At 40.3% G+C, this 15926-nt stretch overlaps 4 protein-coding genes across 4 annotated transcripts; 3 read left to right on the top strand and 1 right to left on the bottom strand.

Moving 5' to 3' along the window:
• The first annotated feature begins 35 nt into the window (after positions 1-35).
• Positions 36-2456, top strand: LOC146991648 (uncharacterized). The gene is made up of 6 exons (XM_085776163.1): positions 36-288; positions 817-959; positions 1423-1484; positions 1591-1704; positions 1924-2022; positions 2123-2456. Exons 1-6 carry the CDS (start codon positions 178-180, stop codon positions 2245-2247), a joined length of 654 nt encoding a protein of 217 aa, XP_085632289.1. The 5' UTR covers positions 36-177; the 3' UTR covers positions 2248-2456.
• A 1166-nt stretch (positions 2457-3622) lies between these two features.
• LOC146991647 (uncharacterized) lies at positions 3623-5837 on the top strand. The gene is made up of 6 exons (XM_085776150.1): positions 3623-3825; positions 3942-4087; positions 4238-4299; positions 4447-4560; positions 5162-5260; positions 5469-5837. The coding sequence occupies exons 1-6, from the start codon at positions 3706-3708 to the stop codon at positions 5645-5647; spliced, it is 720 nt and encodes a 239-aa protein (XP_085632276.1). The 5' UTR covers positions 3623-3705; the 3' UTR covers positions 5648-5837.
• Positions 5838-6734: 897 nt separating this feature from the next.
• On the bottom strand, positions 6735-13475 carry chic2 (cysteine-rich hydrophobic domain 2). Its single transcript, XM_085776137.1, has 6 exons — positions 13096-13475; positions 11311-11365; positions 11018-11173; positions 10747-10803; positions 10596-10655; positions 6735-9447 (listed from the first exon to the last, which is right to left on the bottom strand). Exons 1-6 carry the CDS (start codon positions 13227-13229, stop codon positions 9397-9399), a joined length of 513 nt encoding a protein of 170 aa, XP_085632263.1. The 5' UTR covers positions 13230-13475; the 3' UTR covers positions 6735-9396.
• An 850-nt stretch (positions 13476-14325) lies between these two features.
• On the top strand, positions 14326-15688 carry rhbdd2 (rhomboid domain containing 2). Its single transcript, XM_085776122.1, has one exon. The coding sequence runs from the start codon at positions 14406-14408 to the stop codon at positions 15414-15416; it is 1011 nt and encodes a 336-aa protein (XP_085632248.1). The 5' UTR covers positions 14326-14405; the 3' UTR covers positions 15417-15688.
• Positions 15689-15926: the final 238 nt, after the last annotated feature.

Here is a 15926-nt window from a genome sequence, read left to right as displayed (position 1 = left end):
GCTCTGGTTACATCAGCTCACAGAAAAGTGAATATTTGCTGCTGAGATGCGTGTGGGCGAAACACTGCTGATGCGACGACAGTGAGACGGAGCGAGGATATACATAGTAAAAGCAAGAATAAAGGGAGACAAGAAGTGTGAGACCTTTATAAACAAGAAAACAGAGCCACCTGGAGGATGAAGTGTGTTGCTGTTGTTGCATTGCTGAGTCTTGTGTCATTTGGAGACACTGCTCCTGTGAACGGCTGTGACAGTCTCGTCAAACCAATAACCATCAGCAATGAAGATGTAAGTGCTCAACTGCTAAATTATTTTCAACCCAGCCAGGTTGATTTAAGAAGTATGCAAACTGTTTCTCATATTACAAGTGCAGTGAAGTGCATCAGCAGAAGTAAAGGCATGCAGGGACACTGTTTGTCATCATTAAATTATTATAATGTTAACAATCATCAAACAAACAAACAAAAAAGATACATCCTTATATTGCATCATGTACTCAGTTACTATTCTACTCAGTATTATTCTATTCTATTCTTGTAACTTTATCAAAAGCACAAAAAATGTGTTAATTATGCTAACTGCGTGAAGAGTTTTGAAAAAGTGTTAAAAGTAATGAAAAACGGGTCATAGCTATCATAAAAAACTTTGTTGTGATGTACTGTTACAACCCTTCTGTCCTTCACGTTTTGAAAATGTTGATTACTCTTGTCTGGCTCATGAATTTCACAAATCTCTTTGAAATTGATGAAAAGTCAACAGATACCTTCAGGAGACATTTTTAGTGCTAATATTCTGTGTTCTGTCTGTGCACCCCAGATGTTGGGTAGGTGGCTGTACATCGGGGGGAGCTCTGACCTCCCAGGAAGCCGCTCCCTGGGCCACTTACTGACCAGTGCCTGGCTGGACATCACAGCAACCACCCAGAGCAACGTCCTCAATATTGTCCAGAGTCAGAGAATGTAAACCCCCAGTCCCCCACAAAACACAGACACTACCTAACCACACCAACAGTGTTGAAGGGAGATGAGGCATCTCAATCCAATAGTCATCTCCAGAAATTCCCATGAGCTCTGATGGTTAATGGTTCCAGACTGGACCACATAACAACATGGAGCTGTTATTGTTATGAAAATATAATGGGAAGGAATTTATTTTTCTAGTTATATCAAAATATTGTTGTACAATACTGTATTTGCTGGTGGCAGGACTGACAACTTACAATTGATAACATATTTTATACATACCGGTACATACATTACATATTGTCATCTAACCCACATTATAACATAAAATATTGAGTATATGAGTTAAAACACAGAGTGCATCAATTAACAGGATGTATAACTGCTTAACTCTGCTTTTTTAAGACACACTGTGTCATCATCACATATTCAGATGCAGCCTTTGTGTTCCTCTTTACAGATACGGTGAATGCTCGAGCTTAGCATACAATGTGACTTTTGAAAACAGCTTCATGTTAATTGGTAAGTGAAGAGGAGCAACATCCTTCACCCTGAATTCAAACACACATGACTTCCTGATATTCTTTTGTTTGGGTATGCATGTTTTTTTGTTTTTTGTTTCCAACAGAGCAACCGTTCTACCTCAAAGAGGTCTATCTGAAGACTGACTGCTCAGACTGTCTGGTCGTCTATGAAGAAGTTACCTCTGGCAAAGACAATTTCACCAGCCTTTTGCTGTTTGGTGAGATATAAGATACGAATCATACACAATATCACAACTTTTTTTTTTTTTAATGATGAATGATGCTCAGACAGCTGCTGTAATGCAAATTCAGTCTGTGTATGTGTATTTTTTCAGTACAACATGGACATCTGACATAAAACTATAAAATAAGCCTGAGGTTTGCAGAGCATTTTAAGTTCAACCCAAAGTTTCTGACTCTGAGGTCTTTATTTCCAGGCAGGAGAAAGAGCACCACGCCTGCTGCTCTGGAGATGCTGAAGAAACAAGCAGAATGTCTCAGCATGCCATCACCCATAATGATAAACCAAAACTACGGTGAGATTTTAAACAGATTTTCTTGTGTCCATGTACTGCACCTCCATTGTATCCCACAGAGCAATTTGTTGTGTGATTTATTTTCGATGTATTTAAACAGAAATCTGCCCAGACAACATCCCACCCTCAGAGGGGCTGAGTGCCCTCAACTCCTTATTAGAGGCCAAGATGGGACATCGAGTTGCAAGACTTTTGGATTCTCTGTTTGACATGTTTGTGAACTAACCTGTGTTTTTATGCCATAATTCATTTTGAATGAGTGAGCAGCATTTTTTCAGATATACATCAGTAATTAAAAATTAAAAATGAATTGCAGGAACTTTCATATCGCCCTCTTTACTTTCTGCTGCTACTGCCATAATCATTATAATTCTGTGTACTGATTGTGGACACAAAGGACAAAAAGACTGTATTAAAGAAGTCCAATAATTTCACAGTCATATACATTATGAATGATTTGGCATGTGTCAATACAAGAGAAAATTAGTCCCTAAGTCAGCACATGTTGATATGGTAGCCTACAACACCATCATTCATATGAAGACATGTTTGGTGACTTCAAGTCCAATATTTAGAATTATACCTAGGAATATAATAATAAATAAACTCTCTTCCCTATTGCATTGCATTAAGTAACATTAGTAATTAGCAAGTACAGTGCTGAGTTTACTCTAACCTGAGTTTTCATTTTCTTTTTGTACATTCTCATGTAAGTATAACCAAAAATTAGTTGTGATTATAGTTGTGATCATATTATGTGACAAGGCTGGTACACAGTGGAGAGACTCAAGAGGACTCAGAACTCAGACACAGTGGTGGGGTAAAAGTCTTTACTGTCAATACTACACAGGAAATCAATCCAGAATACAACAAACAAATCCGACAGGCAGCTGAAAAAGGCAGAGTCCAGACTGCAGAGCAAAGATCAAAACCAGAAGCATGAAAAACAAACTAGGAAAAAATACTGGAACGCTTGACATGGAGGTACAAAGAGAAACTGGCATAGGAGGCTGGGAGCACACAAGGGTGGCAGCGATAATAAGACACAAGTGAAACGAATCAGGGCGATGCAGACAATCACAAAAGTGAATGAGGGCACCAGAGAACAGAAGTGGGAATCTGAAACGAGAGATGAATAACAAAAATAAAACAGGAAATAGGACAAATACCATGTGAAACACAGAAACATACTGCAACTTAAGGGGCAGGACGAGACATGACATTATGAATATGAACTTAAATATAATGTAAGATTAAAATAAGAAAAACTAACCCAATATATACATTAAAGCTACACACATTAATTCATCAGTTATTAAAATACAATAACATAATATGCATTCTTTAAAAAAAAAAAGAGGCAGACTGTATCATGATGCCACTTGCAGTCTGTTTTGATGCCATTACTTTTCTTCCTTAAGTCAAGTAACATCTTTAAAAGTAAGGAGTATGCAGTATTCATAAGTGTTTATACATTGTGCTGCACTTAAATGACTGGGCAGCTGCTCCATCACAGACTTTGTCCATCCTTGAACCAGATTGCAACACCAGTGTAAACAGCTGATAACTCCATATTAACAGAGCCTCTGATCTTCAGTATATCAGTTGCAGCTTGAAGAGGAAACACTCAGCTTCAAACTGCGATCATACACACAGGTTCAGGGTGTTTGTGTGAGCAGAGCCATGATGGTGGTTATTTACGTCGCTGTGGCTGTGCTCAGTCTTCTGTCTGTTGGACACTCAGCGCCTGCGACAAACTGTGACAGTCTCCTCCAAGCTGCTACAATCCAGGGGAGAGACCAGGTAAGAGTCTCATCTCACTTGTGATCATCCGCTCACTCTCACTTAGAAACAAACAAAAAAAATCTATTGTGACCATCTGTCATTTACACAACTGAGTAAGACACTGTCTGTTGCAGCTGCTGGGCAAATGGATATTCATAGCAGAGAGCACAAATGTAACTGGATCCAAAATGTTGACGAAGATGCTTGTGGACAGCGTCTGGGGCAGAGCCACTGCTGCTAATGAGAGTGATGTCATTAATCAGCTTCAAGTTCAGAAAATGTAAGCTAGAGCTTAAATTCAAGTAATGTATTAAATACTTTAAGATCACATTTCATTCCACAACAATTAAGACCATGTGGGGTCCGATGAGTGTATAAGATTTAATATAGTTTATTTATTTATTTATTTTTTTGGTGGACTTGCAAAAAGGTTTGGCCAGTGCTTCACAGTCACATCTAAGGCAACCTTGAAGAACAGCACTCTCTTTGTGGGTGAGTAGTAATGATGCAACTTTTGGTGCATCTGTGGGCTGACTACTGACGCAAAGTTAGACTTTGTGTCCAGCATTGCAACAGCACTGTGCATATGTTGATATTTTTCTGTGTGTGTGCTCATGTGTGTGTGTCTATTATTCCCAGAGGAACCAGTTGCGCTTCAAACGAGATTTCTGCAGACTGGCTGCCCCGACTGTCTTGTCACTTATACACGATTCACTTCTGGGGGAAACCACTACAGTGCTGTCGACCTCTTGAGTAAGACCAAAGACACAGGGACTGACAAAATCTTTTCAGTTTTCTGATAATCCAACAGCAAATTAAAATCCCTCCCAAATCAAAGTTTTTCATTAAATTAAGGCAAAACAAAAAACTAGAACAAAAAACATGTAGCTACAGTATCTGTCCAATAATGTCATGAAACAATGGTCACCTAATGAAAACAGAAACATTAAACTAACTTCATATTGACAGTTGCTACAATGAAATCCTCTATAGCTGGCAGATCAGATCCTCTCAGGTCATTCATGGAGAATAGTTATTTAATACAGCTTCAAGTACTTTAATTTGATACTGTAATCATTTTCATTTTACAGCCAGTAAAATTGGCTTTTACTTGAATACAACATTTTACATTAACCTACCTGTAGCCTACTATTACCAACTATGTCCCATTATAACCTGTCACACTGCACTTAGACACAGTGGTGCTTTTACCTCTAACCCTATAACAATGTTCACTTGTCAATGAAGAGCACCATCCATTAACCTGCCATTTGTGTTTTAATCTGACATCACTTGAATGCGTAAACCTGTAGCATTGTATAGCTCCTTTACATATACATACTTTATCCTACAGGCAGGAGAGAAAGGGTGTCTGATGCTGAGATACAAGAGTTTTTGAAGCAGGTAGAGTGCTTGAACTTACCATCACCTGCTATCATGAACCCAGAGAAAGGTAAGACCTATCACATGTCCCATGTCTGTAACAGAAATTTGGATATTGTTTTTTTATTTGTGGAGCAGGTGCAGCTGTATAAAGCTGACACTAAGCCAATGTTGCTGTAGTGTGTGAATGGTTAAACCTATATGGTTCGGATAAATCTCGAAGCAGTGATTTTGTCCTTGCCTTCATTTTGTTCATGAAATGCTCTTTTCCCTCACAGGCCTTTGCCCTGAGCTACCTTCCCAGGAAACAGACAGCACCGATCTTACCGGTGTGATGAAGGACTTTGGCCTTGGAGTTGCTGATGAATTCAACAGAATTATGAACAGTGGTGATGGGCTGAACATGCTCCTCAAACTGATTTCTGGCGCTGACCCAGCTAACCCTAAAAAAAACTAATTAACAGTCAACAGTGTCATAACATGCTTACAATGATGAAGATATCTGACTGTGTAAAAGCATAAATAATTCTGTCAACATCTGTATGATAGGCTACGGAGAAGAAAGAAAGTATTTTGGGGCAAAATATCCCTCTATGTTCACCAGGGACTGGAATCAGTTTTTGGCAGGTAAAATAGCCTGATTTTTACATGGTAATGTCCCTCTACTCGTTTTTCAAGTGGTAAACAGTACTGGTTGAGGTCAAATCTTGTAAATCCTACTCTGCTGAGTTATATAAAGTCATTTTTGGGCAAAATATCCCTCTATGTTCAATACCAGAGGCATCAATCAGTTTTTGGCAAGCAAAATAGCCTGATTTTTACATTGTAATGTCCCTTTAGGCCTATTCATTTTTTCAAGTAGTTAAAAGTACTGGTTGAGGTCATTTTTGGGCAGAAAAAAAGAAACCCTCTTGATGCCAAATATCCTTATTAGCCTAAATACAAGCCAGGTATAAACCACCAACTATCCAACAACGATTAGGGGTCACCAGAAATGTGTGATGTCAAAACGAGGTCACGAGCCAAAAAAGGTTGGGAACCACTGGCTTAAAGCAACAAATTCACCTGCCTTTGATGCTTCTTCGTGTCCTGTTACCTAAAACTTGTTGGTCTGTTTTACAAAACAGTTTATTTCCAAAAGCTTTCTTCCTTATGTATATTGACTTGTGCTCGGTCTCTCCTCTGCTCTGAATCATTGGTGTTAATAGGTTTTTAAAAAAATGTCCTACTTTGTCAGGGGTATAGACGAGTCCGCAAGCTGTAACGTAAGGACGTTCAGGTTGCTCATCCAATCATTTTATTTGGACCGAATGATTTGAGGCTTTCCTCAGAACCATATGGGAATGGAATAATGATCAGTTTTCTATCCATGGTGGATTTCTCTTACATTTAAGTGTGCCATCAGATTATTAATAGCATTTTAACTTAAACAAAGAAAAAAGTGTAAAATTCCCAAAAAGGTGTTGCTTTAATAGAAACTTTGTCAATATGCAGAATAGGTGAACTCACATTGAAGTTCAAACTGACACGGCCTTACAGAGGCAGATGTTCATAGCCTTGTTTATTGGTAGTTTATAACTGTACATACACCTGCTCATGATATGTACATCATATGTACATACCTTTCTCTCCCTCATACACACAGACACACACAGAACACGCAAGGTTATATAAAAATGACTCATTTTCTGTGCAGGGTTCAATCACAGTCTGAGATCTACTAACAATATGCATCTGCATACACCATGTGCATACACACATACACACATACCACAGATATCTGCATATGGCCTTGTGCCTTGATTTACACACAACAGAAAAGTGACTGATAAACCAACAGGCAGCCCAGTGGCTAATCAACAGAATATGTATCTTTTAACATATAAACCAGGACACTGAGCTTTGTGGCTCCTTGGTATATGTGCTTCCTTTGGTCTTTTTCTTATGGGCAGGTTTCAATTTCTAAACTCCAAATGCATAATTTCTTTTCAACTGGTCAAGCAAATTTGGAACATACCTGACAGTGAGATTTTTTTTAATGCTACATATTATTTAACTAGTGTAATCCCCTGAGTGTGGCCCATACAATCAACCAGAGCTCAGTGACCTTAAACCAGGTGGCGTTGTTCATATTCCTGCAATACAGTCCCACAGTCTGATTCAGTATCTGGGTATTTTCTAAATCAAGAGATGTGCCAGGTAAGAAACAATAAATCTACCGTTTTCAAAAAGGTTATCCACTTTCTCCGACTTGCTGGCAGGTCTATGTTTGATTTAAGTGAGATGAATTATATGATATGATCTTGTTGACAGTTTTTAAAAACAAGGCCCAGGGCTTTATCTCAAAGTGGGATTGTTAGTTATCTTGATACATGAACTGCATTAAGCCTGGAACAACTTCATTGTCCTACTACCTGTCTTATCACACATCCTGTAGAGACAGAGCGACATTTGCATTCACTTGGAGGCATGTTAATGTGTTCACCCTCCTTTAAGCTCCAAGTTTTGGTCTGTATTGTTTCCTGGGGGAAAAAATCAGGCCTTTCAGATGTTAAAATACTCCTGTATTTAGCAGCTTTGTTTGCTACGGCTGCTGCAAACAAGACTCAAGTGGGGTGATCATTTTCTCTGTTTCATCATTACAAGCATTACAAGCATTACAAACAACCCCTTTCACTTTACAGTTATTTTTCAGTGTTAATATAAAAATACTGCAGCTTTAAAGCCTATGTTCCTGATATTGGAGTAGTTGGATTCTGCTTAAATCTCAAACAGAGGAAGAGCCACATTCTTTACTTGGACACTTGTATGAGTGAGGAAAAGGTCAGTAGATGAGGAAGAGAGGCCATGTGAAGCTGTCAAGGGCAAAGCGATTGTGTGCTTTAGTGTTGACACATGACCATAGAGAAAAAAACAAAACAACCATGTTATAATTTTGCAGAAAAAAAGAAAGAATAAAAATGCGACCTGTTTCAAAAATGCACATGTAACATGTCGCTCATGCACTTATAAATTACTACAACAAAAGTAACGATGGACAGTTATGGCAAAGAAATACTTCAAAGAAAGAACCCTGCTTCACAGAGTAAAGAGTGAGTCTTCATGTCTGATTTGTCTTTTTTGCTTATGTTTGAATCTCAAACACATACAGTATGCACATGCACGCACACACACACAGACAAGGTGGCCAGGTTTGCAAGCACTCACTGCCTCTTTCACCAAAACAGTAAACAAAACTTGAGATACTAAAAAAATATAAAGAAACACAGAATTCTTTTCGTCGTCACCAGCGGCCATCGTTCCAGCTTAAATGACACATCACATCATAATGGTGAAAAACAAACTGTTAACAGGTTAACAGTGTAGCATAAAGGCCCATTCATACCATGGGGAGTACAGTCAGAGTGTGTGATTGTCACTGGGTTCGGGTGATGCACAGTAAATGTGCAGAGATACGAAAGAAGGTGAGGGGAGGAGAATGTCTGGAGAAGAGTGACATTTGTGAGTTCAGCTGTTTCGGCCACTGGCCCAACAAGTTCCAGTGAGACTAGTCAGTCGGCTGTAGCGTTGACTTGGATGAAGGTTCGTTTGGAGTTCTGTGTCGTGTTGCCTCCACGGCCTCTAGTGAGCATCTAGAGCACCAAACCAACTGTTACAAAAGCACTGGGGTGTCTCTTTTTTTGTTTTTGTTTTTTTGCAGGTGAAGTTGGCGGTGTGACAGTAGGTGACATATGAAAGGGTTTGTCTTATCATGGTCTGACTGTGCCATGTGCTTAGATTAGGGAACATACAATGATAAAATTCCAGTTGTAGCTCACAAAACTCATTTTGAGAGTCCGGTCTCCAGTTCAGGCTCCAAAATCAATAAAACACTGCCCATGGCTGGGTCTCCTGTGACATCCCACAGGCCCGTTCCAGCTTGCATGGCTTGACAGTGTGCCAGCTTATCCAATCACAGTCACGGGTCAATGGTGAATTCACTTCACACAATGCCAGAGTGGGGATTGCTGGATTTGTAAACAAGGGTGTACGTAAGGTATGGGTGGGATAGAGGGTCAAAGAGAGAAACTGATTGATGCTACCCTGTAAACAAAATTATTGTAGTATTTTGGGAAGGGTAGTTTTTCCAGGAGCTTTAACAGCCACTGTGGTTCTGTGACAGAGCTGGGCAGCAGTGGTGGTGGTTTGAGATCAACCACAGTCAGGCTAGTCCGGTCTGAAGATGGGGATCTTAGGTAGGAACTCTATTAAGATTACCTGAAAGTGAAAAGAACAGCAGCTGTTAGTGTGAATCAGGGCTGGATGTTGTGTGTGCCTATGTGTAGATACATACATGCATGCATATTCATATATACAGCTCTGGAAAAAATAAAGAGACCACGCCAAAATGTTCTTAATAAATCAGCTTCTCTACATGTATGGCAGCCATCGATTCCAGTTTCTATTGAACTCCAACACAAGCACACCTCACTCTACTTAGCTATATTTAATAAGGAAGAAAGAATTATAAATAAATAAAAAAAAACACTGCTGTGATTAAAAATGTTGATTTCTAAACTCTTCCTAAGTTTAAAAAGTACTGTTGTGTTGTTTTAAAATGAATATGAACTTGTTTTCTTTGCATTAAACAAGGTCTGAAAACACCAGAATTTTTTGTTATTTTGACTTGTTGCCATGTTCTGCAAATAAATGCTCTAAATGACAATATTTTTATTTTCAATTTGGGAGAAGTTTTGTCAGTAGGTTATAGAATGAAACAAAAGTGTTCATTTTACTCAAACACAACACATGAATAGTAAAACCAGAGGAACTGATCATTTTGAAGTGGTCTCTTAATTTTTTCCAGAGCTGTACATATAAATATAAAAATACAATGAGGGCACTGATGGCATCATTGCAAATCAGAGACTGCTCTGTTGTTGCTAAATCACAAAAATGCAGCAAAAGATCTGAACCTGGCTCTGCTGCAATGCAGTGTCGCGTCATCTGGTAAAGTTTAGCAATCAAACGCATGCAAGCTGTCATTGCGGGTAGATTTCAATGTAATGTGAGTGTTGTAACTAATGCTGTTGGTTAGTGTCAACCTGAGGATATCTCTGAATGGTGAACAAATAAATGCAGCCCTGGTGTTTTTTTGGTGGTGAAATTTTCCTTGCTGCATTATTAATTTAAGTGCTGTATTATGGTGTCTCATCTAGCTTCATATTAATACCAGCCTACCTGGATCCTCTATCATCATCTAACCTGAACCTGACCAACATGCACAACCCAATGCAGACCTTCAACTTTCTTTAACAACATATTTGTCTTGTGTGTTGAGTTAATATGTTTTTATCAAGTACTTTGGGACAGTTACAATCACAAACAAGTATGGAAGTCAAACACTACCCATAGCAGATACTTACATATTCCATCATATTGTTGGTCTCACACTTTCTTTTGCTTAGTCTCCAGTGCAAACACAACTGCAAACAGAGTGTAACAGTGATGATTAGACTGATTATTTGGCTACAAAAGTATGAATATGCAGACATGTGTATAGTCTCTTCTGCTCACCTTGTGGTAAAGTCTGCTGTTCTCCCATTCCAGTAGCTTCTCTATAGATCTTCTTGTCTGCAAGGCAACAGTGAGGTCAAATTATTTTTTTCATCAAAAATGTACCAAAGTCAGCGTAACTTGAATTCCTAATAGGTTTGGATTTACTGTGGGGTTGTTGCAAATGTGTCAGAAATCGGAGCCGTGGTTAACCATTAGGATTATATTCTTATGCAATGACAATAAACATAAACTTAATGTGAGTGAGGGACAGTGTGGATGGACATCTCACCCTCTTGCTGAGGCAGATGACAGGCCACAAACTGAAGCCCAACGTGCAGCAGCAGCAGAGGCAGCCACACAGGAGCCACCGCACATTCACCGGCAGCGTCTTCCTCAGGCAGCTGTTTACACGGTTGATACTGGCTTTGAATTCCTCCGGCGCCACCTAAAGGAAGCACATTTGCACAGTATGGTATGTCCCAACGAGGCTGGAGTGCAATGCAAGTCTTGAAGTGAAGCAAATGCCAGAATGCGATTTTGCCATCGTTAACATGCACTGAGAAATTCTGAGAAGATGCTCACCTTCCCCGTAAGCGCAGAAGGAAATTCTGACTCAAATTTGTTACTGAGCCCAAACCTGTGGGGGAGAGGGGACAAAAGAGGACTGTTATGCAAAAACTGACACACACTGTATTTGCTCAGATGGCTTGTTTAACAAACATTTGTCATGTGGCATTAAATCCAATACAGGTGCTATTTGTTAATGATGGCTAACATTTTACTATACTTCCCCAAAATTGTCCAGCAATTATTACGAGTTACAGCATTATTGTTAAAATTTAATATAGGCCTAAATCAAAATAAATGTACAATGTTGTCTTCAAGAGAATCCCATAACACAGACCATCCTATGTGTACTAAGAATCAATGATGACCAACAAGACTAATAAAACAATCTTAAATCCAATGTAGTATAAAGTTATGTGCAAAACAGTCACGACATGAGGGAATTTAAAATGATAACTTGATGCTGGTCGGGAATAAACTCAGTAGTTTATATCCAAAAGAGCAAAATAAAGAGAGTATGTGTTGGATGACACTTTGGATGCTTGTCACTACCAGACTGGACAAGATGCAACAACCACTAAAAGTTACAGTAAAAACAATTTACAGGTACAAAATATCAATTTCAGGTAGGAATACAAATTAATCATTAATTGCAGAGTAGGAATACAGATTTCTTGGCTCAATTTAGAAAAATGTCTACCCTTTGTTTCACATTTTGAAGCAACTGTCAAAAAAGAAATTAACTGAGTTATAACTATGATGATGATCAATCAAGCACTATTAGTGAAAATAAGATCTCACTTCAGCCTTACAATGTTAAGATTTGCTTCTTTCCCAGTCTCAAGATTAAACATTTTGATGTTTTGTTATGCACTTGGTGTGCATATGACTTTGTATGCAAACGTTTACTCTAAGATGTGTTACATGTATTTTCTATTTACTTTGGAGTAAAATGGTATATTTCTGTGACTGAGCTGTTATGATCATTGAAAAAAGATTAACAAGGAGGAAGAAAGGAGAACTAAATTGAGATCAATGTACGCCCAATCATCTCCTTGCAAGTTACCCAAATTATATGACCAAGTCGATTACATTTAGCCTATTTTAAATGATAATGCTAAATACAGAATAAATTCACATGACTGGATCGCAAACAATATGCCAATAAATCATTGTACCTGTACCTGCAGATATGCAATCACATGCTAATCCCAGCTCCTTTACATGTTATTTCTCTTTTTATTTCGCAATACCCTGAATATCTGAATATTGTTTATTAACTGTTATAGTAACAAAAAAACATTGGACTCTTGTGAGTTGTCAGTTTCAGTGGGCTTTTTATTTTACAATTTAGGATCGATGGGTTAACGATTAATCGGAAAGAATAACGAGTTGACTAGATAAAGGAAATTAGTTTGGAGTTTGATCCTGGGTCGACCCCCCCCCCCCCCCGAAAACAAAAGTCTGCTGACGTGAGAGCAGCTTGTAAAAACAGCATTTCAAACTAGTATCCAGAGTGAATATAATGTCGTAGGTCAACTTCTTCAGCTAAAACGAAAGTCTGAATCTAATCTGCCTGCCACTCCTTGCACAGTTAGCTCGATGCTAACTGTAGCTGCCTGGCTCCAGCAGGTCACCGGCAGCTGCTAACGGAGCTAGCCGCGAGCTAACCACCGAGCTCGGCGGCGGCTGTTGCTGCTGCCGGTGCTGGTGGTGGTGGTGGTGGTGGGCTCACGCCAGCGGTGAACCCCCCTCTCTCTCCTCTATCTCCACTGCCCCCGAGGCCCGCCGGTCGCTTACACAGTGACGTGGCCGGACCCTCGCACCACCACCGGGTCCGGAGCGTACTTGAGGAGCTGCTCCTCTGCGGCCCTGTCCTCGTCCTCCTCTTCCTCCTCCTCCTCTTCGTAGATCTCATCAAAGTCCTCCATCATCGCACGACTCGGCAACGCGCTCCCCGGGAGAGACACCGGGACAGACACGATGCCGACGGACAGCGAGACCTTACCGGGGAGGGGAGGGGGGAGAGTGTCAAAGGAAAAAAGAAAAAGAAAAAGAAAAAAACCGTGACGACAACCACAGAAAATATCAAGCCGTCCCGGAGACGATTCACTTCACATCGTACAGCAGCAGCAGCAGCAGCAGCTCCGAAACAAAACATCAACATCCGCCGCAGTAACCGCACGACACCGGAAGGGGGACAGGCGTGCTGACGTCAGAGGATACTTACTTTATTTATTTATTCATTTATTTATTTATTTATTCATTTATTACCTTGAATGTATTAAAATAATTGATAATAAAAAATGTATACACACTGTTAACCTAATTGAAGAAATATTTGGAGAAATTTAATATGCCCTGCCATTTTCTTTCTTCCTTTTATTTAATTTCATTTACTTATGCACTTCATCCACTTTATGTTTCATACTGTATTTGTTTATGTACTTCCTTGATGCCTGACTGTTTGTATTGTCCACGGTCAATGTTCTGACTGTGATTGGAACTTTTAAATAAAGTTTTGAAAAAAAATGTATTCATTTATTTACAAAAACATTATTGTACTCTACTTGCTTGTCAATAAAGAAAAAAAATCATTTATTTACAGAGGAAAGATTGCTGTGTCAACTTGGAAAACTTTTCACGTTTTTTTTTTCAGTTATGTTGAAGGATAAACACAACCATTTTTTGTCCATCATCATCAAATCTTCTTTCTTTCTTTAAATGTGAATAGCTACCATAGCCTACACACTTAAAAAAAATGTCTTTACTTTTTGCCTACAGTGAGATCAGAGACACTGTAAAATGTGCCATTTGTGTCACTGCCCTTCTGTAGCTTGTTGAATCTTTTTCCGATATGCTTGTCTCTATGCCTAGGATGCTTACAAAGTCAGAGATTTAAAAAAAAATCAAAAAATACCTTAATATGTGGATGTGTGGGGTTTTAGTTTTATTGTGAGAAGTGCTTAAATCCGAGGAGTGTACTACAGGAAGCATCTTGACGATAACGCAGCAACACTTCCTGGTTAAGAAGCGCCGAGAGAGACCACCGCCGGTTGGGTTGGGTGAATTCCGGGTTGACTTCCGTTTCAGTTTATCATTAGCCGTGAATGACTTTATATTGTTTGGTTAAAATGTTACGATCGGATTACGCTAAAATACTCTCACAAATTGTCCGAGACGCTGTTCCCGCCCTCACCAGCGGGATCGTGACGGTGCTCCTTGTGTCGTGTTTTCTGTTTGGCATCCAGACGGGCTTCAACTTCACTCAGGGAGTCTTCAGCGTCGGCGCCGCTGTCTTTCTGAACGGACACATCCACCGGCTTCTCCTGTACCCGTTTTACCACCAGACCCTGGCCCAGCTCCTCCTGAACACCGCGGCTCTGGTGGGTCTGGGTGGCAGCCTGGAGAAAGGTGTCGGCACGGTCCGGTTCCTGTCGCTGTTCGTGCTCCTGTCCGCGACCACCGGCCTGTTTTACAGTTTCCTGGATCTGGTGCAGGATGACAGCAGCCGTGCTCCCACCGAGGGCTTGGTGCCCGTGGCCCTGGCCTGTGTGGCTCTGACCACCATGCACACAAAGATGACCAAAGGCTTCCTGTGCGGGGTCAGCTTCCCCACCATGGCGCTGCCTTGGGTGTTCCTCCTCATCACCACTGCCCTTGTCCCACGCTGTGTGCTCCCCTGCAATGTGGTGTCCGTCCTGACCGGCTGGATGTATGGCAAAGGGTGGCTCTCCTTTCTGACCGTGTCTGAAGCCCGGGCCGGCGTTGTGGAGAAGCTGATGCCTTTCAGGTTGTTGAAGAACATCAGGGGCGTTGCGTTTGTCCCTGCGTCCACAGAGGAGAGGAGGAAGACCCTGCTTCCACAGGTCAACCCAACACCCGGGTCTTACCCAGTTCAAGCATATGCTCCATTATCCAGCATCAACACAGCTGCTGGTGGTGGTGCTGCAGCGATGATGTCTGAAGGCTGGCCCAACTCAACCAGTGCCCTGTCTGGCCCCACACCACCCGCTCATCTGCATGGACATGGTTCAGCAGCACAGAGCTTTGGACTAAATCATGGCCACAGCTGCAGCCACGCCCACGGCCACCATGGTCACAGTCATGCACAGTTTTAAGGATGCCCATTTGCTTAAATGCTTTACAAGGATGCCAAACATTCAGACAAGCCATATTCTATTAAAACTGTCTTTGTGCCTTCTCTGGACCACCTGCAGAAACTATGTAGTCATTGAACTGATGCTTGACTACAATGTCAAGTATTTGGAAGAGAAACCAACCGGCAGCTCACAATATGCTTTAAGCTTCTGTTTGTGGAGATTCTTATCTTCCTGACTTGTCAAGTGACATTTTTCTCAAAGTTTTATACATGCCAGTGTCTTTTGTGATATTAGTTGTTTTTACAAATAAATATACAAAGTGTACAAAGTTTTGTGTCAGAAACTATGCCACTTGTTGCAGAAAGAACATTATTGGGCTAACACCATCTTCTAACTGTGAGTTGTGTTGTGTGTGGTTGGAAAACTTTAAAAAGTAATATTTCAACCTAACCAGGCCTTCTTCAGCTGTAACAAACAACAGGATGTAACAGTATGGGAAGAAACCATATGACATTCTGATGTCAGGGT

Source organism: Trachurus japonicus, chromosome 1 (genome assembly GCF_045865225.1).
Source record: "Trachurus japonicus isolate A0001 chromosome 1, Traja_1.0".
NCBI classification, from domain to species: Eukaryota; Metazoa; Chordata; class Actinopteri; order Carangiformes; family Carangidae; genus Trachurus; species Trachurus japonicus.
The sequence above is the reverse complement of the archived record's forward strand: the minus strand, read 5'-3'. Positions and strand labels throughout refer to the sequence as shown.

Coding starts and splice junctions, on each gene's coding strand:
- LOC146991648 (XM_085776163.1), top strand. CDS start 178: ATGAAGTGTGTTGCTGTTGTTGCATTGCTGAGTCTTGTGTCATTTGGA. Junction 960..1,422: donor ATTGTCCAGAGTCAGAGAAT/GTAAACCCCCAG, acceptor TCCTCTTTACAG/ATACGGTGAATGCTCGAGCT. Junction 1,705..1,923: donor CACCAGCCTTTTGCTGTTTG/GTGAGATATAAG, acceptor CTTTATTTCCAG/GCAGGAGAAAGAGCACCACG.
- chic2 (XM_085776137.1), bottom strand. CDS start 13,229: ATGATGGAGGACTTTGATGAGATCTACGAAGAGGAGGAGGAGGAAGAG. Junction 11,174..11,310: donor CTTCTGCGCTTACGGGGAAG/GTGAGCATCTTC, acceptor TGCTTCCTTTAG/GTGGCGCCGGAGGAATTCAA. Junction 10,656..10,746: donor ACAGCAGACTTTACCACAAG/GTGAGCAGAAGA, acceptor CTCTGTTTGCAG/TTGTGTTTGCACTGGAGACT.
- rhbdd2 (XM_085776122.1), top strand. CDS start 14,406: ATGACTTTATATTGTTTGGTTAAAATGTTACGATCGGATTACGCTAAA.
- LOC146991647 (XM_085776150.1), top strand. CDS start 3,706: ATGATGGTGGTTATTTACGTCGCTGTGGCTGTGCTCAGTCTTCTGTCT. Junction 3,826..3,941: donor CAATCCAGGGGAGAGACCAG/GTAAGAGTCTCA, acceptor TGTCTGTTGCAG/CTGCTGGGCAAATGGATATT. Junction 4,088..4,237: donor CAGCTTCAAGTTCAGAAAAT/GTAAGCTAGAGC, acceptor ACTTGCAAAAAG/GTTTGGCCAGTGCTTCACAG.